The sequence below is a fragment of the Alexandromys fortis genome, unplaced genomic scaffold, assembly GCF_014885135.2.
Source record: "Alexandromys fortis isolate MF-2015 unplaced genomic scaffold, M_Fortis_MF-2015_v1.1 scaffold_269, whole genome shotgun sequence".
NCBI classification, from domain to species: Eukaryota; Metazoa; Chordata; class Mammalia; order Rodentia; family Cricetidae; genus Alexandromys; species Alexandromys fortis.
Window position 1 is genome coordinate 212,161 of NW_026068138.1, and position 21,973 is coordinate 234,133.

General features: G+C 49.7%; 1 protein-coding gene across 1 annotated transcript in view; it reads right to left on the reverse strand.

Moving 5' to 3' along the window:
* Positions 1-2,374: 2,374 nt before the first annotated feature.
* The window catches only part of Gpd1l (glycerol-3-phosphate dehydrogenase 1 like), a 37,831-nt gene continuing 18,232 nt past the window's right edge, over positions 2,375-21,973 (reverse strand). Inside the window, exons 4-8 of the mRNA XM_050126563.1 lie at positions 20,905-21,043; positions 16,731-16,843; positions 8,080-8,313; positions 6,968-7,074; positions 2,375-5,004 (exon numbers count right to left, since the gene is read on the reverse strand). Coding sequence (XP_049982520.1) covers positions 4,908-5,004; positions 6,968-7,074; positions 8,080-8,313; positions 16,731-16,843; positions 20,905-21,043 — 690 coding nt within the window. The 3' untranslated portion in view covers positions 2,375-4,907. The remainder of the gene's footprint in view (positions 5,005-6,967; positions 7,075-8,079; positions 8,314-16,730; positions 16,844-20,904; positions 21,044-21,973) is intronic.

A 21,973-nucleotide genomic window follows, 5' to 3' on the forward strand; every position in this document is an offset into this window, starting at 1 on the left:
TCTGGTTGATGTCACAGAAGCCAACTTTTGGGAGAAAGAGTTTATTTACTTCAGCTTACAGTCCCAGGGGATGCAGCCCATCAGGGTGAGGAAGATATGGTGGCAGGAACGTCAGGCAGCTGGTCACATGCATCCACAGGAAGCAGAGGTTGCGTGCTGGGGCTCAGCTGGCTTTTTCTTTATATTCAGTCGAGTACCCCAGCCAGGGGATGGCGCTGCCTGCACTTAGGATCTGTCTTCCCATCCTAGTTAACCCGTCTAGAAATTCCCATAGACATGCCCAAAAGTAGTGTTTGAAGGATTACTTTATTATTTAATATTGTGTGTGTGTGTGTGTGTGTGTGTGTGTGTGTGTGTGTGTGTGTGTAATAACCCTTGCAAAGTGCTACCCTCAAGTGGTGACTCTGGGTAACGCATCAGTTAACTGACACATCCCAATGGCTTTCCAGTGTGTTGGTCCAGATCCAAGTAGAACACAGCGTGGGATCCCAGACTTAAGTTTGATCCCTAAGACTCACATGGTGGAAGGAGAGGACTGACTCCCAGGCTGACCTCAAACCCATGAAGATCCTCCTCAGCCTCCTGTGTCTGGGGGTTACAGGCATAATCCACCGTGCCCAGCTGAAGTATTTCTCCTGTGTTTGGGGGTTACAGGTGTAAGCCACCGTGCCAGGCTGATATATTTCGCGTGTGTTTGGGGGTTACAGGTGTAAGCCACCGTGCCAGGCTGACGTATTTCTTTCAGAAAATGTCCTTAATTTCCAGAAGTGCAGCGCAAGTCAGATGTTTTAAAAGAAGAACTGATCTATGTAAAACTATTAACTAAACGGATGGGAAAAAATAGGGGCCAAACACGTAACTCAAGTGTTGCAGGAGCCAAAGACACACAGGTTTCTGTGAGTTTGAGGTCAGCCTGGTCTACATAGACCTGTATCAAAAAGAAGGAGAAGGAGGAGGAAGAGAGGAGGAAGATGATGACGATGATGATGGCAATGACACACACCGAAAAGGAGGAGGAAAAGGAGGAAGTAGAGAGGAAGAAAATAAAAAGAGAGGCAGATATGGTAGTGCATGACTGTAATACAGACATGGTGGTGCATGGCTGTAAACCTAGCTCCTGGGAGAGAGAGACAGGAGGAACAGGAGAGCCGCCTGCAACTATGTATCAAGTTTGCGACTAGCCTGAGCTACATGAAACCCTGTCTCATTAAATCAAAAAGTAAAGTCAGAGAGATGGCTCAGTGTGGCTGTCCAGCCACGATGAGTTCATCTGTTCCAGGGTGGGGCATGTGGATTAGAAATGTTAGGCAAGCCAGGCAGTGGTGGCACACGCCTTTAATCCCAGCATTTGGGAGGCAGAGGCAGGCGGATCTCTGTAAGTTTGAGGCCAGCTGGATCTACAAGAGCTAGTTTCAGGACAGGCACCAAAGCTACAGAGAAACCCTGTCTCGGGAAAAAAGCAAAACAAAACAAAATTGAAATGTTTGGCAAAATAGACAGAGATACAAAAGAAATAGAGAGACATAGGATAGTACCGGGAGGGCAGGCAACTCAGTGAATACTGAATCTGCCTGTGTTTATTTTCCATGTGCTTATATACCCCAATATAAAAGGGGGGAGAAGGCAAAAGGCTACTTTAACATGACACAAAGGACAACCAGAACAGTTACTTGCTTCAATACTTGAGACATCAAGCCATTATTTCCTGAGTAAAGCATTTTGATGTTTTGGGCAGGATATGTAGCAAATACACCCTAGACCAAGTATCCTGTAGGCAGCCACTCCCTGTGTCAAACCTATTTTAAAATGAAAGAGCAGGAATAGGTTAGAATTCTTTGACCTTTGGTCAGGGTGGAGCGGACCCACCTCTACAGGCCATCTTAATGTCCAAAACACCAAGAAACCACAGCCTAGGTCAGGGTTTCTTGTTTGTAGCTACACATGTTGTCAACAACTTTGAAAGAACAAAAATAAGTCCAAACTCTCTGCCCTGTAGTCAAGTTCAGCAGTTAAGAGCACTGGCTGTTCTTCCAGAGCCAGAGAGATGGCTCAGTGTGGCTGTCCAGCCACAATGAGTTCATCTGTTCCAGGGTGGGGCATGTGGATTAGAAATGTTAGGCAAGCCAGGCAGTGGTGGCGCACACCTTTAATCCCAGGTCTTCCAGAGGACCTAGGGTGATTCCCAGGACCCACTTGGTGGCTCCAACCATTTGTAGCTCCAGTTCCAGCGGATCCAGTGCCCTCTTCTGGCCTTTGAGGGCACCGGGCATTCTCATGGTGCAGTAATACATGCAGCCAAGCATTCATACACTTAAAATGCAATAATAAAACAATAAGTTGTAAAAACAAGAAAGGAGAAAAATAGGCTACATGGTACAGGTTTGATCAGTTGTGTTTATTAAACCAAGCCTTTAAATTATGCACCCACCTACAGTCCATAGCCGTGCAGAACATATGGAAGTAAGAGGCTCGACAAGCAGAGCTGGCAGAGAAACAATTGTGTCTCCCTCACCTCAGCACCCTCCTTAGGCCAGGTCTTAAAATGTCAGAAGGCTGGCTTCCCAGACAGATTTGTCCCCAAGTGCTGTGGGGAGGAGAGGAGCAAGGCAATACTTTCGTTTTACATTCACAGATAAAGTATCTGTCTAGGTATCTCTGTTCCTCCTGCCACAGCTCATGAGAAACATCAGTCAGCAGTGATGCTTCTGGCTATCGGAACACACACTTAGGAACGGTGTCTGTTTCCATCAGTGTGGGTTATGATGAGCACATCAGCTGACTTCAGGTCAGTGAGGGGCATTCATGACGGAGAGGAGGAAGGGCCTGGAAGGACGGGGCCTAGAGAGAAAGTGAGTGCCAAATGAGGATGTCCATGAGGATGCAGAACACAAGAAGTTACCAATTCCTCGCTGTCCTACTTTGTAGACACCACAGCAGCTTACAGCCCTTTGGATATCTTAAAAAGTAACTCTTTGTTACCTATGTACAAAGTTTTAAAAAGATTCATTAGGAGACAAGGAAACTGAAACTTTGAGTTGTGCGCTTCCATAGGCTTTTAGGTACGGGACTCTACAGTGCTCCAAAAGTCTTTTTGGATAGTTTAAAAATTCCCATAAAAACTTATTTTTACAATCATTTCAGTTAGATAAGGGGTGTTGACTGGGGTGGGGTGGGGATACCAAACCCAGGATGAGGGGGAGGAAGTGGAGAATCTCAGAAGTTAGAAGCACATGACTGTATGACATTCATTCGTTCACCCTCACGGGATGCCCAGCTTTTAAATAAAGATATGATCATTCACATTCTGATTCAGAATCCAAACCACTTACTCCATATCGTGTGCGTCTCAGTGAGGCTGACCACAGCTTGTCTGCTCGCGACCCTGTCACCTGGTGACCCTGTCACCTGGAAGCTTCCTCAGGGGTCCAGAAAGTCTAGAAACTGCTATCCCAGCTGGGGATGGCAATCCCAGCTACCCAGGAGACAGAGGCAAGAAGCTGACAAGTTCGAGGCCAGCCCAGGCTACACAGAACAAACTCTCACAGGTAGTTAGCCATCCTAATTTACTGAGGGAGTGAGGGCCACCTCACCCTATAACAGTCTTCTCTAGATATTTTGGCTGATATTCTGGTCCCCGTGTTGGGGACTTGTTAGCTTAGCAGGGTCTGTGGAGGTGTTGGCACCCAGCCTACACCCAGGAAAGTGTGCAGAGGCAACCATTCCCAAACTCACATGGCCATCCCAGGGGCCACCTGGAATAGCCAGGAGACCTCAGGACGTGTGCCCGAGAGAACACTGCACAGTGAAGGCCACACTAAGGTATATTCTCTAATGTGGTGGCTCTCAACTGTAGTGAGCATCAGAAACACATGGAAGGCATGTTGAAACACAGCCATTCTTGAGGCCTGGGAACCCACTTTCTTAAGAGTACAATGACCCTGCTGGATTGGGGACATCACTTGGAGAAGTGACCTTCCCCAAGACATTCTGCTCTACAAATCTCCAAGGCAGGAAGCCCTCCTGTGGCCTCAGGAAGGGCTGCACATAGCATTCCTATAAACAATTAGCTAGAGGTCAAAGAGGCCCAGTGACATCCTAGCAGGTCCCATCCTGGAGGGATGGAGGAGTGTGGACAGGCTCCTGTCTATGTCGCTGGGTGACCAGGGACAACTGTAGCTTCTAACATGAGGAGAGAGTGACAAGAGCCCCTTCATGAGCCTGAGGGGACACAGGTGCAGAAAAGCCCACCCAACAAAGAGCATGGCAAAGTGTCTGTCCCCAGAAGGATGTCAGCCACTGCAGGGATGTCTCCTCCCTCCGTCATTGCTGGGCAGAAGCCCATTCTGGCAGCTAGCGACGAGGAAAGAGACAAGAAATGTGGCATCTTTATCGCGGAGAAATGTGTAAGTGGACTATCTAATTAAAACACCTGATTGTTAAGTGATCAACCCACAATCCAAAGAGTTTGCTGGATAACTGTATCAGAAAAAAAAAAACCAATTCCACCTTCTACTCACATATAAGTGCGTCACATCCATACAATCCATAATGTTTAGCTGAGTTAGTTCCAATCTCACAAGCTGCCCTGCCTGGCAGGGAGATTTCAAATGTGATCATTAAAATAGACACCTGATTTGGGTTTAGAGACACACCCACAGAATGAGAAAGGAGCACACTTTCACACACACACACATACACACACACACACACATGCACGCACGCACACGCATGCACGCACGTACGCACACCTCTTAGACAGGGAAGTGCTTCTCCCAGCACGGGATCAAAGCTGTGACAATCTGTAAGTGTTCAGATCACAGCACAGTTCAGCAGGGATCTCACTGCCAAGCCCTGGATTCCTGCGTGACCACAGACGAGACTGCTCCCTGCTGGCTGCCTGACTTCCTTCAGATGTGCTCTGGGTGGCTCTGCAGGCAAGACAGCATCTCTGTGACAGGCTTGCCTTCATAGCAGATCTGGTACACCGCCGTGAAGAGAGGAAACCTAGAGGGACAGGAAGGGAAGAACACGTTAGGTTGTGCGCCTTGACTGAGTGAATGTGAGTGTGTGTGTGAGTGTGTGCGTGTGAACAGGCCCCCAGACAACAGCACCACTGATGCCCTGATGAAAGCACAATTTATGGCTAGAAACCCAACACATAGGTGGCATCACCTGCCACAGGGAGAACAAAGACGTAATCCATCAACATCCGTAGTTCTGGGAAAGTCCCTGAATGTACAAACCTTGCGTTTTTGGATTCTGTAGTTAGTTGTGATTCTGGCTAACTGAGGTGTGGCAACCCAGGATATGGTTTTTGTGCCTAAAAACTCGCACTTGAGAAATGCTCAGGGCTGTCCTGGGATCCTGAAAGACCAGCTGGTTAATAAGACTTCCTGTTGGCCTAACCCTGTGTCTGAGCAGTCTTCTCTGCTGGATACCTGCAGGAAGGCACTTAGGTACACATGTGTGCAGAGGTCAGAAGACAACCTTGGGTGTTGTCTTCAGAAACTGTCCGTTCTTTGGTTTGTTTGTTTAAGACAGGGTCTTACCATGCGGCCCTGGCTGGCCTGAAATTCACTATGCAGAGCAGGCTGGCCTCAAACTCAGAGATCTTCTTGCTTCTGCCTCCTGAATGTGGGCATTAAAGGTGTGTGCCACCATGCCTGGTCCACGTTTTGTGTGAAATATGATCTCATGCCACCTCCTGAGTGGAGGGAAGTGCAAGTGCATGTACTGGAGTGGCCAGTAACCTCCTGCCTCCCTCCAATCTCTGGCACCAGGGTCTCCCTTCTCTAGAATTAGGGGACGGTTAATGCTACATGCCACTATGGTTTGGTACCTGAGTGCACCCCTTCATTCTTTGAATGATTGATCCCTACTCTATTGGGGTGCTGGGACCTTGAGGACATAGGACCTGAGAGAAGGAAGTGAGTCATTTGGGGGGTTGGGGGACAGGCCCCTTGGGAACCTTCCTGACTCTCTACCTCCTGGTCACCACAAACAGACCTGCTCAGCCATGTGCTCCTGTGGTGACGCACTGCACCTGTGGTGATATTCTGCACCTGTGGTGATGTACTGCACCTGTGGTGACATACTGCACCTGCAAGGCTGCACCTGTGGGGACATACCGAGACTACGCTTTCCTCTTGGGCTAGCCTCAAATCCTGGATGTGGACTCCTGGTCCTCCTGCCTCAGTCTGCTGAGTACTAAGGCTAGAGGCATGCGCTACCATGTCCAGCTCACTCCCCTTCCCCTTTAAATACATGGTCTTACTCTGTAGCGAAGGCTGACTTTGAAATCCCTTTGTAGCCTAAGCTAGCTTCAAACTTGCAGAAATCCTCCTGCCTCAGCGTCTCCAGTGCTGGAGTTTCAGGCATGAGCCATCACATGTATTCCTTCATAAAAACCAAAAGTACCTGGGCATGGAAGCTTTAGGTTTAAGACACTTTAAGTTTTGACACCCCAGAGACAGAAGCAGGCGGATTTCTATGAGTTCAAGGGCAGCCTGGTTTATAAAATGAGTGCCAGGCCAACCCCTGTATAACAAACTAAACCTAGCAGGTGTGTCTAAAGCTCCTCAGGGCTGGTTATGGATATAGCCCAACAGACAGAATTATATACTGACTTAAAACATTGAGACTTTTTTTTGCTATTTTTTTTTTTTGTTACTCAACTGCAGAGTTCTCAAGTGTAAACCTTGCAGATGACAATGTCATGTCACGATGTAAAAAATGTTGGAAACACTTGACTAACATTTCATATTCTATACCATGCTTTTTCTAAAGAATTAAGCTCTTCTCAGTGAAGTTGAAATTGGTTTTGTGTAAGTAGCTATTTCCCACCAGAGATGTCCACATCACACAAGACAGATCGGGTCCAACCCTGAGTACACTGGCTGAGCAGCTTCCTGCACCCAACTGCGGCAGCTGTCTCAGGAACTAGCAGCCCAGATGACAGGCGACTCACTTGTCCAGTAGCCCCTTCTGCTTGAGGATGCGGTACACCTCAGCAGAGGTCTGAGGGCCCTGGAGCTTCTGCCCGTTCAGCATCTCCTTCTCCAGTTCTTCAATGGTCTGAGGAACAAAGGACAAAGAGAGGAGCCGTTTGAGAATTGTTCCTCTCCAGAGAGGTAGAGAGGAGAGCTGACATGTCCTGTTTCTAGCCAAGGAAAGGATAAGGACATTTTGTAAGGGAAGATGAAACCATGAAATCTGCAGGCAAGTAGGACTGGAAAGTGTCACATTAAGCGAAGCCAACCAGGCTCAGGAAGGTGCATGTTCTCTCATACGAGGTTCTTACTTCCAACCGTGTGTGTGCATGTGCGTGTATGTTTGTGTACTTGTGCGTTCATGCCTGTGTGTGTGCATGCTTTTAGAGGCCAGCAGCTGATGTCTGTGTCTTCCTCAGTCTCTCTCCACCTTCCTCCCTGAAACTCACCAGCTGAGCTGGGCCTGCTGAGCTGGAGGCCTGGGGCATTCTCCAGTCTCTGCTCCCCAGCCTGGACATTACAGGTTCACATGGCTACAGCCAGCTTTCCATGTGGGTGCCACTGAGCCACTGTGAGGTCCTCATGTTTGTGTGTCTGAGCCATCTCCTCAGTCTCCTAGCTTCTATTGTCTATATCTATGCATTTATGTTGGAGTGGGTGCGGGCAGAGGCCAGGAGACTAGAAAGGACCCCTGAGAAGGGGGAGAGAGGCTTCTTGGGATCAGGGAGGGTAGCAGAACACATGTGATATAAAAATGGAGGGGGGATTCTGGCAATAGAAGGGCACAGTCAGGATGGGGTGAGGAGAGGCAAGTTGGGAGGCAGAGGGCTTGGGGGAGAATCAACCTAAATTAAGTATTATAAAAATGCCATCACAAAACCTGCTAAAGTATGCTACTTTACAAAATAAAAAGAAAGAAAATATAAGGATATTTAAGGGCCAGAGCAGTCAGGTGAACGCAGCCAGGGCACACAGATCAGGTGCCGTTATGGGAATCTCTGTGGGGACAAGTCTCGACTTCCCCCAGTCCGGGAGGGCTCAGATGTAGAGGGTCTCAGTATCAGGGAGAGCAGGTTGGGGTTCGGGGTACCTTCCCAGTCCTGGCGAAGGCTTCTGCCACCTTGCGGTTCCGCCCTCCATAGCAGGTGGTGATGAGGTCAGCCACCCCACAGCTCTCCAGGAAGGTGGCTGTGGACACCTGGCCTTTGCAAAAGATCTTGGCAAAAGCGATCATTTCCATGAGTCCCAGACGGATGACGGCTGCCTTGGTGTTGTCCCCACAGCGGAGGCCATCGCAGAAGCCAGCTCCCACAGCAACTATGTTCTGCAGAGACCACAGAGGAGGGGCTGACACCAGGGCTCACACAGCCCTCAAAGGGCCAGTGTGGGCAGTGGGGGAAGTGTGTGGCACATTGGCTGGACAGTCCTTGGGCGCATTCTCTCTTGACAAACCAGTTTGCCTTTTAGATTGTTTTTTATCAAAACGGTGCTAAACTGGGCTTGGTGCCTCACACCTTTAATCCCAGAATCGGGAAGCAGAGGCAGGTGGATTCCTGCAATTTTGAGGCCAGCCTGGTCTACACAGTGAGTTTCAATCCAGTCAGAACTGCATACCCTGTCACAAACATGCACCACCATCGTTAACGCCATAACCACCATACATACTACTACTACCACCACCAGCACCACCAGCACCACCACCACCACCAGCAGCACCAGCAGCACCAGCACCACCACCATCACCATCATCACCACCACCACCACCAGCAGCACCAGCACCACCAGCACCAGCACCACCACCACCAGCACCACCATCACCACCAGCACCACCATCAACACCACCACCACCAGCAGCACCACCACCACCACCAGCACCACCACCACCACCAGCACCACCATCACCACCACTACCAGCACCACCATCACCACCACCAGCACCACCAGCACCACCACCACCAGCAGCACCACCAGCATCACCAGCACCACCACCAGCACCACCACCAGCACCACCACCAGCACCACCACCACCAGCACCACCACCACCATCACCACCAGCACCAGCACCAGCACCACTACCACCAGCACCAGCACCACCTTCACCACCTGGGTTTAATCCTCAGAATCCATGTTTTTAAAAAACAGCCCCCAAACTGAAATCCACCCCAGTCAAACTGACAGGGAAACAGGCAAACTGCACTGCTCCCCAGCAGTTAACACAGCACCAGGAGCATCTGTTGATGACGCGGGTGGACCGTTCTCTTGGGTGTGGGCTGGGACACTGGCTCTCAACCTTCCTGATGCTCTAGTCCTTTAACATAGTTCCTCATGTGGGGATGACCAACCATAAAATTCTCACTGCTACTTCATAACTGTAACTTTGCTACTGGTATGAATCATAATGCAAATAGCTGTTTTCGGACAGTCTTCGGCAACCCCTAAGGGGGCCTTGACTCACAGCTGAGAAGTGCTGGTCTAGGAGATGGCTGGCTGGGTTACTAGGTAAGCAGACATGCAGCTATAGTTCCAGCCATTTGTTTCATTAAAATTCCTCCCAGTGAATATTCATGGGGCACCCACTCTTTCCGTTGTATTGCATCTGCTCTACTATGTACAGGTAAATCAGATACCGACAGTCAGATACGAGACTCCCCTTCTGTAGGCGATGATCTGGTATAGAGGATATCAACCTACTAAGGCCTACGTTTGTCAGTCGCATCCTATGGGCGCCTATCCACACCACCTACTGATGGCAGCTGTGGATGGCGGAAATGGGGTCAGAGACCTAAGAACTTTCTATCTAGCTCTTGCAGAAAATGCTTGTCAGTCGCAACAGGGAAGATAAAATGTGTGTACAAATGACAGTCCCTTTCTTTTTGGTGGTCCAGCAGCCCATCTGACTCCTGATGGACTTGACTTCAAAGGATGCTGTCTCAACAGTGGGCTTACCAAAGACAAGGGGTCATGTTCTGCATGCAGGTTGGATCCTCTATCAGGGAACTTGGTTAAAGAGTCTAGGAAAGCCAAGGTTAGACCCATGCCCAGGGCACTAAGCTAGGCCACCTTGCTATGTTTTATATAGGTTTCATCTAATGCAGTAGCCCCTTGTGGCCACTAAGCGTTTGCAAAGCCCAACTCGGGAGCAGGCCGATGGCTTCCTTGACCTCATGTCAATGAGCTAAGGCTTAGAGAGGGATTGTTAGCTAAACAATTGGATGTTTGAACCTCTCTGCTGTTTCTTGGACTGTGTGTCTGTGTCACTCATGCTAGAAGATGGCATGATAAAGCAACCCTAGTAACTACCTGTGGCTGACTGGGGATAGTAGGACCTTTCGTGCTGCAAGGGTTCCTGCAGTTGAGGGCAGGGCCTCAGCAGTCATAACCCTGAGGCATGGGCTTACATTCAATCCCCTGGCCAAGAGATGGAAGAAGCAGGGCTCAGCCCTGAGGCCCAACCCCCAGACATGATCTGTGCCCCATGTGTCACTGATGCCAATGCCTAGGGCACTTGTCCTTTTTCTTCCCAGGTTGGAGAGACTTCCTCATGCCCCTGCGATTCTATGTCATAAGGGACAAGCCTCTATGGCTTCTCAGAGACCGAGGGAGTCGAAGGGCAGGCTGGGAGGAGAAAGACACCACCACTAGCAATGGCTGACCTGAACTCAGTGCTAGACTACTTGCCTAGCAAGGGCAAGGCTCTGCTGCAAACACTAAAAATAAAATAAATTTACGCCTCACAGATTCTCACATGGCGGCCCCTTCATCACGCACAGTGAAGGATGAGGAAGCCAGGCACACTGCAGCTTGCCAGGAGACACGCCATGCCCGCGGGCCCGGTTAGCAAAAGACACAGAGAGGCCTCCTCATAGTTCAGGCAAGGGCTTTCTTACTGGAAGAGCTGGCCCACTGAACCAAAAAGATTTGGCAGGAGTTCTCTGTCAACTGGCTAAGCTGGGTAGTGCGAGCAGGCCCAGAGCCCCAGTCCAGCTGGTCCAGTCACTGCACTCAGAGAAAAGGCAGACAAGGAGGAGGGCAGAGGGAGCAGGGCTGGGATTCCTCCCCAGCAGGACCCTGGACGCCTCAAGCTCCCAGGAGTCACTAACGTCCCAACTAGGGGGCCTTGGACATGCCAGCTCTCTTCTAATAGGACCCTGGACCCCCACCCAGTTACACACACACACACACACACACACACACACACACAGCGAGTCAGCTAGAGCATGTGAGATCAGAATTTGAGCAGATGTCCTCTGAGAACACTCTGCTATGAAGGTTATCATTGCCGGTGCCCCTTGATCATGCAAATCTGCTCTCAACAGCCACAGCTAAAAATAGCGTGTTTTCGGAAGGTGTGTTCATTTAAAATTTTATTATTGGTGTGTGTGTGTGTGATGTGTGCATATAGGCACATCATGTCACAGTGTGCATGTGGAGGTCAGAGGTCAACTTTGTGGCCTCTGTTCTCTCTGTCCACCTTTATGTGGGTTCTAGAGAGTTGTCCTCAGGCTTGTGCAGCGACTGCCTCTACCCACTGAGCCACCTCACTGATCTTTCCGATAATGGCGACATGACTCAGGTTCAGACTACACAGTGCTAGCTAGAACAGAAATGACTCCACACAGCCATGGATGCTAGAGTTAAGTTAGCAGAAAAACAAGCAAGACATTTGGATGAAAGGAAATTAAAGGCTGGCCAGAGTGTAATTGGTGTGTGTAACAGATGAGACCCACCACGTGTGTGCCAGCCCGGCAGGTGTGACCGACCAGGGGGCACATGCAAACTGACCGTGGGGTGGACATTACTCATCAGCTTGGTATCTGGAATCTCCCAGGAGGAGTGCCTCCAGGCACACGGCAAGGGATCATCCTGCTTGGGTAGCTGAAGTGAGAAGTACCCTCCCCCAAACATGGGTGGTACCGTTCTCTGGGACATAGCCACCAACACCCAGGCAGAGAGTGAGTGCATGCCCTTAGCCTCAAGTTTGGGGACAGAAACAAGTGGACCCCTGGAGCTCACTAGCCAGCCAGACTGGAGAGCTGCAGACTCAGTGAGGGGCCCCTTTCAGAAGGTAAGGTGAAGAAGGCATGGAAGAGACACCTGATATTGACCAAAGGTGCACCGGTGTGTATACCTGCAAACACATATCACATACACGCACACAGGGATGCATACAAGACAGACCCTAACTGAAATCCTCAGACATTAACACCACTTCTTGAGTGTTAGAGAAACAGAAAGAAGCCCAACATCTCTCCAAGGGCTTCTGTTGTTGTTTTTCTTACTCTGTCCTGTGCCCAGAGCCCAAGCCGTCCCGTGATGAGGTCACAGCCAAGCATCATGGGCTGGTATCTCCAATGGGAAGTAGCAAGCTAACCCAACAGAACCAGCGTAAAAAATAGCTTTCCCCTGCCTGAGTCCAGGCTCTAGCCCTTCTGCCAAAGGGGAGAGGTGAACATCAGGAGGGAGGAGCACCCAAGCAGGACTGTGAGGCAGAGGTGTGGACAGGGACGGTGCTGGTGAGAAAGGACACTCAGGTCATTTACTCTGGATTCTGATCGCCTTATCTGAGCCATGGGGTGCCATGGCTGGATTCAATTAACAGTGAAAGTTCCTACTTCTGGGTTTTTAAATCTCTAGTCCTGGTGTAGGCAGGACAGCCCCTGGGGAAGAGTAACAAGAGGCTCTGGGTCCCCCTCCCTCTGCCTCCACCTCCCTCTCTATCACTCCGTCCTGCTTGCACGAATCCACTCACAGGTGCACAGCAACCCCCATTAACAGAAGCTTTCTAGAACCATCCATCTAGAATCTTCTCACCCAGTACCCTTTGTTCCGGGTGGGATTTCACATCATCTCCCCGCTGGTCACTTAAACAGGATTGCACAGCTTCTGGCTCGTGCTGAGTGATTAGGCATTCACGATGTCCCCCGCTGCTGAGTGGTCATTAGTTTAACAGAGGACTATTAAAAGCCATAAAAGTCTCACCCAATAGAAAGCCACCAAAGCCAGTGCCTTGATGACTGTGGAAAGAAGCCCACCAGCACATAACCGGAACAGTGACCCCAAGCACAGAAACGCAGATGCATGCCTCCTGGCAGAATAAGTCTTAGCTGGTTAGAAGTTTTAAACTGTGCATTGCATTTTGTGACCATACAATCTTAATTCTAAAAAGTGGTTTTAAATTCTGACTAGAAAGGAGGATGTAGGCTTCCTGGGAAAGAGGGGGCAGGTGCTTTCCTTCTGGCTTCCGTGTTCACCTTGGCAAGTCTCGCTGGAAACAGGCAGTTGGTTGCCAATCGCCGGGCACCCTTCCCAACTGCTCCAACTCCAGAAGCAGCTTTGGACTAAACTTCTGGGTATTTGGGTTTACACTGAGAAGTCAAGGGGAACAGGAGGCTGACTTCCAACTTCTTATGTAGCCAAGGATGACCTTGAATTTCCAATCCTCTTGCCTCCAGCTGCCCAGTGCTGGGATTACAGGTGTGCGCATCACATCTGCTGCCTCTAGCTGCCCAGTGCTGGGATTACAGGTGTGCACATCACATCTGCTGCCTCCAGCTGCCCAGTGCTGGGATTACAGGTGTGCACATCACATCTGCTGCCTCCAGCTGCCCAGTGCAGGGATTACAGGTGTGTGCATCACATCTCCTGCCTCCAGCTGCCCAGTGCTGGGATTATAGGTGTGCGCATCACATCCCGCTTATGTGGTGCTAGAAATTAAACACATGACTTTCGGCATGCTGGGCAAGCATTTTACCAATAGAGCTACATCCCTACCACTCTGCTTTTAAAAAATTACCTTTACTAAAGCCAGGTGTGGTGGCACACAACCTTAATCCCAGTACTCTGGAGGCAAAGGCAGGCAGATTGCTGTGAGGACAACCTGGTCTACATATGGAATTCTAGGACAGCCAGGGCTACATTGAGAGACCCCGCCTCAAAACCACAAACAAGAAAAGAATGTGCCATTTATCTAATCTATCTATCTATCTATCTATCTATCTATCTATCTATCTATCTATCTATCTATCTACTTATCTATCCATCCATTTATCTCTTCTGTCTGTCTGTGTATCCATCCATCCATCCATCCATTTATTGTGTATATATCTAGTGTGTGTGCACACTACTGGGCATGTATGGAGATCAGAGGACAACTAAGAGTCAGTTCTCCCGTCACACCCACAGGGACTAACTAAGGTTGCCAGGCTTGGCAGAAGGTGGCTTTACTCAGGGTCATCTCACCGGTCCAGGCTCCATTTTTGCACTCCCAAATAGGCAGGGTCAACCAGTTCTGACCGCTGTGGAGAAAGCTCATGGACGCAGCTGTGGTAGCCCTGCTTCCTCAGACTGTTCTTCACTCAGAACAGAGGGACAAGTGCAGAAACATTTCCCTTGAACTATTCTTTTTGCTTTGGTTTTTCGAGACAGGGTTTCTTTGTGTAGCTCTGGCTGTCCTGGAACTTGCTCTGTAGACCAGGCTGGCCTTGAACTCATACTGAGTTCATACTGCCTACCTCTGCCTCCCAAATGCTGGGATTAAAGACCTATTCTTAATTAAGATGACGGGAAGCCACTGCTTTGGACGGCACTTCTACAGGAGACCCCACAGAGCAGACTTGTCTGAATGGAGTCTCTCACCAAATGCCACCTCATCAGACTGACCCACCAGGAAAGCATTAGGTCCCAGAGCTTTTCCTGGAAGCAGGAGTCTATGCCAACAGAAAGTGCTGGGCGTAGAGGCAGCACTCAACACAGGCAAAGAATGGGTTCCAGGTTGGTCTGGGCTACGTAAAATGTTGAAAGCCACTCTGGGCATTTTAGTTCGATGCTACTTCAAAATAAACCCTAAAACGGCTGGGGGTGCAGCTCAGCGGCAAAGTGCCTGCCCTCAGATTTGTGCAAGGCCCTGTACCCAACAAAGAAAAAGAAGGCTGGGGTGTGGCTCAGCTGTCACCTAAACCAAATGTGGTGCCCAGACCTGTAATCTCAGTGCCTAGAAGGTGGAGGCAGGAGGATCAGAAGCTCAAGGTCATTCTCACCGACTTATTGAGCTGGAAAGCAGACAGCGCTACTTGATGCCCTATCTCAAAAAGCAAACAACCCCAAAAACAATTGCATCAATTTTTGCAGTAACTGTGTAGAACCTGCTGCTGCTGGCCAGGTCTCCTCCACTGCTCTGTCCCCTTGTTTTAGCTTCAAAGACCCCTCAGCCCTGCCCGATGGCAGGACACAGTTCTTCGCAGATGCAGGCCGCCTTTTGCATGCTTGGGGCTAGGGCTGATTGACCCAGTAATCAAATCTGCTGAGATTTTTGCCCTCTGAAAACCCCTGGTCACTGGCCAGTCGAGAAACTGTTTCTTTCCGCCCAGGGAACAAAGATAAACTATTCTTTGAAAAAAGCCTCTCGTCATCGGGAGACAACTCTTTCATGGTGACAAGAATGAGAATCCCATGGAGTGAAGCGAGAGGAAATCAATTCCCACTCAAGACAACTTCAGGGTGAGGAAGGAGGATGGAAACCATCGAGAAACCAAACACAAGTGGCTGCCTTGGCACCCCCAGAGAACAAGACGCTGGAGCTGGAGACAGAGCCAAGGGCAAGAGCTCTGGCTGCTTTGGCAGAGGACCCGGGTCCATTCCCAGCCCACACGAAGCAGCTTACAACCTTCTTTCTATATGCTAGTTCCAAGGCAGCCGGTGCCCTCTTCTGGCCTCCAAGGGCACTGTATACATTTGGTACACAGACAACAGTGCAGGCATACACATATACACATAAACAGAAATAAATAAACGGGGGCTGGAGAGATGGCTCGGTGGTTCGGAGCACTTGCTGCCTTTCCAAAGGACTAGAGTTTGATTCCCAGCACCCATGTCAGGTGGCTCCCAAGCACCTGGAACTCCAGCTCCTGGGAATCTGATGCTTTCTCCTGGCTTCTGTGGGCATCGGCATACATGTGCCCATACTCAGACTGACACGCACAAAAATAAGAATAAAATCTTAATGATAGATAACAATTTTTCAGAAAACAACAATTTGGGGCTAAAGGGGCAATGGCTTAAGAGCAGCTGCTGCTCCAGCGCAGGTTCGTCCCACCACCCCATGACAGCCTACACTCTCCAGAGGTCCAGTGCCTTCCTTGGCCTCTGTGGCACCAGGCATGCATGCAGTACACATACATACATACATGCAAGCAAAACATGCACACAAATAAAAGTCATCTAAAAACAACTTTAAGAAAATCACAATTCACTGATATTTATAAATAAGAGTTACGAGACAGAGCCTACCATGTAGGAAAGAGGAAAGTCAGGAGGCTAAGATGAGGCTTGCTAGTTTCCACAAGTGCCTCTGACAGGAGCAAGGTCATGGCCGGGGAGATGGCTCAGTGGCTAATGCATTTGTCATGCAAGCCTGACCACTTGAACCAACCCCCAGCACCCAGTGAAACTGGACACAGCAGGGCACATCTGTAATCCCAGCCTGAAAGGGGAAGCCAGGAAGGCTGCGGGCCATCTGGTCTGCTGCACCATGCAGTGAATGAATGGCAGAGAGACCTTGTCTCGAACCAGGTGGAGTCAAGGACATGCACTGGTGATGTCCTGACTTCTGCGTGCACAGACCTGAGCACACAAACACAGAGATGACCAGCCAGCCAGCACAAAGAGCCCACGCTCCACACTGACTGCCAGCAATGGTCTAGCCTGAGGACCTCCTCCCCGGCGGGATACCAAGGCCGACTTTACCTTCAGAGCACCACAAAGCTCCACCGTGTCCGCATCATCCACCACAGTGATCCGGAAGTTGGGTGTCTGCAGCAGCTCTTTGAAGAGAAGGCCGTTCAGCAGCACTTTGCTACCTGTAGGAGGGTCAGGAGAGAGGGAGATTAGTGACAAGGCTTCTGTCCACTTTTTTTGGGTGGGGGGGAGGGGAGATTCGAGACTGGGTTTCTCTGTATAACAGTCCTGGCTGTCCTGGACTTGCTCTGTAGACCAGGCTGGCCTCAAACTCACTGAGATTCTCCTGCCTCTGCCTCCCGAGTGCTGGATTAAAGGCATGAGCCACCGCCGCCCAGCCTGTGCCCACTACTACACCTAGCAGACATTAAAGTGTTAACTTTTATTACAAAAGTAACATGGGCTCTTCACACACATGCCCACGCGTGCACACACATAGCTATAGACACAAAACCATAGTTCTCACATCTAAGTAAACGGGAATTTCAAATGAGTGACCACGGCTAGGAACACAGGTTCAAGCTACTCAAATACCTAATGTGCCACCATGATTAACAGTCTCACGAACCATTCATAATTCCAGAACAGAAGAAAATCAAGAATCAAGGCGCTTTCCAGACACACTGGTGGGAATGTCAGGAGGGGGTCACAAGAGTACAGAATGCTTTGTCACCGGCTTCAGGTGCCAGTTGGTGACATCTTAGCTCCGGGTTGGTAGATGCCAATGGCTGCGAAGCTGATGCATTCCAAAAGGTTTTACCTGGGTCACAGGTGGCTAATATGTGGCTATAAAGGGGGCTAAAGACAGACTGAGAGAATTTGGATCTATAGCACCCCAAATCTCTACAATAACTAAGTTGGTGAGCAAGTCAGCGAGCCTTGCAGAATTTTTAACACAGGTGTGGCTTTTTTTAGGGTAAACTTCAGTTCAGAGAGCAGAAATAGAAAATAATGATATCCCTTGCTAGCGCTTGAGAGGTTTAGGCGAAGAGTATAGGGGTTCAAGGCCAGCGTATGATACATAACACCCTTGTCTCAAAAATTAAAGACCACCATGGGCCAGCAAGGTGGCCCGGCAAGGTGGCCCGGTGGGTAAATGTCTTACTGTGGAAGCCTGGAAACTTGAGTTCTAGCCATGTAGAGGTGGACGGGGAGGACCAATGCCACAGTTGCCCTCTGACCTCCATGTGTCCTTGGCATAAACACCCACCCTACACAATAATAATTAATTTTGGAAAAAAAAAGAAGTTTGGTTATTCCTAATACTAGAACCAATTGTTTACAATTCAATAGATACCTTTAATTTACTGAGTGTAAGTACATTTGACATACATTTTAAGCTTATTAAACATGAAAAGTTTTTCTCGAAATGGAATGTAAGATCTGTGTGTGATTTAGAATCTGCTGTCCACAAATGTCGGATAGACACGCAGTCAGAGAACCCATCCCGGCCACGGCCATGTTCCCCTCCTCTGGAGCAGGACATGGCATGCTGGGTTCTCCTCGGCTTCATACACTCAACTGCTTTATCCTCGCGTGTTTTGGATACCTCTGATTAAACAGTAGTGTGGCGGCTATTGGTGCTTGTGGACTAGGCTATGTCTGGGATGAAGTGTGATCCAGAAATGGAGGGCACACTTGTGATTTCGAGGCAAGTCAGCGCCTTTAATCCAGACCTCACCACTAGTAGAAGGCTCACCTTTAGCCTGGGCTACACCTTCTGCTGGAAGCCTATAGAAGGACAGCGGAAGGAAGGGTGTGTTCTTAGCCTGCTGGCCCATGCCCTGTCAGCGCATCCATTCCTTCTTCAGGATTTTAGCAGACCAGCTGAGACACCCAGACTCATGGGGCTGAGCAGCTACTGGATTCCTGGGCTTTCCATTCATAACTAGTCACTGTGGGGCTGCAGCCTGTAAGGCATTCCAGCAGTTTCCTTATACCTATATAGAGAGACATTCATTCCATAAGTGCTGAGACTCCAGAGAATCCTGACTAATACAAGTACAGTCAGGTGTGAGGACAGCAGTCTGGAGGCAGATGTGGGTGGATGTCCATGAGTTCAAGGCCAGCCTGGTCTACAGAGTGAGGTCCTGTCTCAAAAACTGAAGCAAGGCAAACCATCAGAAACCAACACTGGTGATCCATATGCTGCATGTAAACCTAGTGTCTGTAAGGCTGAGACAGGAGCAGCGAGCTCCAGGTTAGCCTGGGCCACACACAGTTTGAGAAACTGATTCCCAAAACACCAGATCACAACAGCAGCAATGAAGGAAAAACAAACAAAGTGAAATCTTACCCATAATGCCATTGTGTGAAATCTGCCCTGACTGGTGGGGTGCTGGCGGACTAGGCTAATCCTCTTCCCAGGTTCTAAGTCAGGACTGTAGGCCACAAGCTGGCAGCAACTATCAGGACATTGGAAGACCCCAGAAGACTCTAGCCCAGGGCTCCGTCTGTCTCCAGGTGGGGACCAGCTGTTCCCAGGCTTGCCTGCACACGCCACCACCCCGGGAGCTAAGAACACCGGTAACCAGGCCGTGGCCCAGATCTATAAATCACAGCCCCAGCGTGGAAGAGTGTGGCTAGTTTTAGAGGCTCCCTAGGTGATTTCAGACAGAAGCCAAGCTTGCAGATCTTTGATTTAACCTCCTCCAGCTGCCTCCTGAGAAAAAACACTGGGTACTCCCAGGATGGCTGCAAAGTTAAGTAAGATTCAGAAAGAAAACAGTCTTGGTGGGAACAGGGCTCTGGCCCCATAATTATGAAGTCAGCTGACATTTGCTGGTGTGCGTGTGTGCGCGTGCCCGAGCATGAGTGAATGTGAGTGTGACTGTGTAATTGTGTGTCTTGTTTGTGCAAGGTGCTTGCTGTGTGTGTGAAGGCCAGGTGGGCAGCCCCCCCCCCCATTCCATATTACTTTTTGGACCACATGATGTCAGGAACAATGTTATATATCTAGGATGTGTGGCCCTTGCAGGACTTCTGTGAATAAGTATGGAATCCTGTTTGCTTTAAAAAGCACACTGGTTTTGTAAAATAGGGAGCATGAAAGGCATTTTCTCCATGAGGGGGCAGCACACTATGACAGCATTTCGTCTCCCCATAGAATTCACAAGTCAGCTGAGACTCCTGGCTCTACAATTAAACATCCGCTGGTCCTTAATGTCATGCATCCAGAGACCCGGAGGCTGGAGACGGAGCTCAGTGGTAGAGCTGTAGCATGCCCATGGCCCAGCACCATCAAATAATGAAGTGAGCAGAAGCGGGGGCTCAGTGGTTGGGCACCTATGAGGACTTGAGTTCAATGCCCAGCACTCATGTCCCGTGGTTTACAATTGCCCCTAAATCCAGCTCCGGGGGTATCCTGCACCTCTGGCTTCTGGAAACAGCTGCACTGTGTGTATACCACCCTTCCCCAGACATATAGATAAAAATAAATCTGTAAAGGCATGGAGGCCAGACGTCAATTCTTGGTATCTTTCTCAATAACCTGTCACCTTGTTTTTAGATCTATTTGCTTTATTTGGAAACACGTGTGGGTGTTTTCCCTACATGTCTGTGTGTGCGCCATATATATGCCTGGTGTCCATGGAGGCCAGAGAGAGCATTGGATCTCTCTGAAGTTACAGGCATTTCTGAGCCTCCATGTAGATGCTGGGGGCTGAGCCTGGCTCTTCTATAAGAGCAATAGATGCTGAGCCATCTCTTTGGCCCCTCCAGCTTTTTTTACAAGTAGGGTCTTTCGTGGATCCTGGAGTCAATGACAGGCAAGGATCCCAGCAAGTCCTTGGGATCCTCCAGTCTCCGCCTCCCGGACTGGGATTACAGACACCTGATTCTGAGCCTGTTTTTTTCCCTCTAAGGATCTGAACTCAGGTCTCCTGTAGCAGACACTTTACCGACTGACCCCAGCACCTCTTCCCTGCTTTCTACTCAGACAGGGTCGCAGGTGGCCCACGATGGCCTCAAATTCACCAGGTAATCCTAATCCTCCTGCCTCCACCTATTAGAATACTGGAATTACAGGCTTGAGTTCATAGGTAGAGCATGTGTGTAGCAATATGAAGCCCTGAGCCTCCAGCTCCAAAGCAGGGAAGAGAGGAAGAACCAAGCAGGGGCTGGAGGGGGGGGGGCAAGTAGTACAGGCTAACCCCAGTACTGCTAGGGCCCTCGGCAGCCTCACCAATGGTGGTCTCACAGAACTTCTCGGCTGCCACCTCACTGGCGATGTTGGCCCCCATCAGCACGCTGATGTCAATGCCCATCTTCTCTCTGATGATGTCGGAGATGAGCTTCAGCCCTTCGGGGCCCTCATCTATGCCCTGGAAGGGTGCAGAGAAGTCAGGAGGACTGTGAAGCAAAGAGGCGAGAGACGCTTGTTTTGTAAGTAGTCCTAGCTGAGCATGGGGACTCATACCTGCAATCCAGCTGAGGCAGGAGGACTGCTGTGAGTTCAAGGCCAGCCTTGGCTGCATAGAAAGTTGGGAGTCAGCGAGGCTCTGTCTCTATCAAACACACAGGAAGGAACAGAATGAAGCAACTAGCTTTGTGTAAGACGGTGTGGGAGGCAGATGAGCACCAGGGGACCCAGAATGAGGACATGTGGGGTTGGCTCATCAAAGCGAGTTATAACCTGTCTCCTGACCAGAAGGCTGGGAACAGACGTGTTTAATAGCCTGCTGACCTTTGACACCACAGCAGATTCTCCCCCAGGCCCTAGTGTGAGTGTGTTTTTCTCAGTCAATCTATAAAGCCCATCTTAATGGAAAATGTCACGTGTCTTTACACAGAGCTGTGGTGCAGTCTTGTCTTGGGCTTTACTGTGCACACAGGATTGAGTTAATTATCACCAGGAATTTTTTTTACCAAATTGTGCTGTGCTTAAATATGCCTAAAATAAATGACTCTCAAAGTTTGACCCACCACCCGCTGAGTCTGAATCTCAACGTTAGAAGCAACACCGGCTGAGTCATGCTAAACCAGACTGTCTTCTTATCTCTGGAGAATCCACAGTCTGCTGGCCATAGTGTTTGCAGAGACCCCTCCAAGGGAGTTAAGGTTACTTTGAAGAATAGGAACTCTGACCTGGGAGCACACAGGCCCAGTGGCTCCTTCCAGGGCTCCTGGACAGAAGGGACTGGACCCATAGCATACACTACCCCCAAGGTAGACTCCACCAAGCACCAAAGAAGACCCCAGTTTAGTCCCATCCATCACCAACAAGGGAATAGTGGGCAACCCCCGTGACAAGG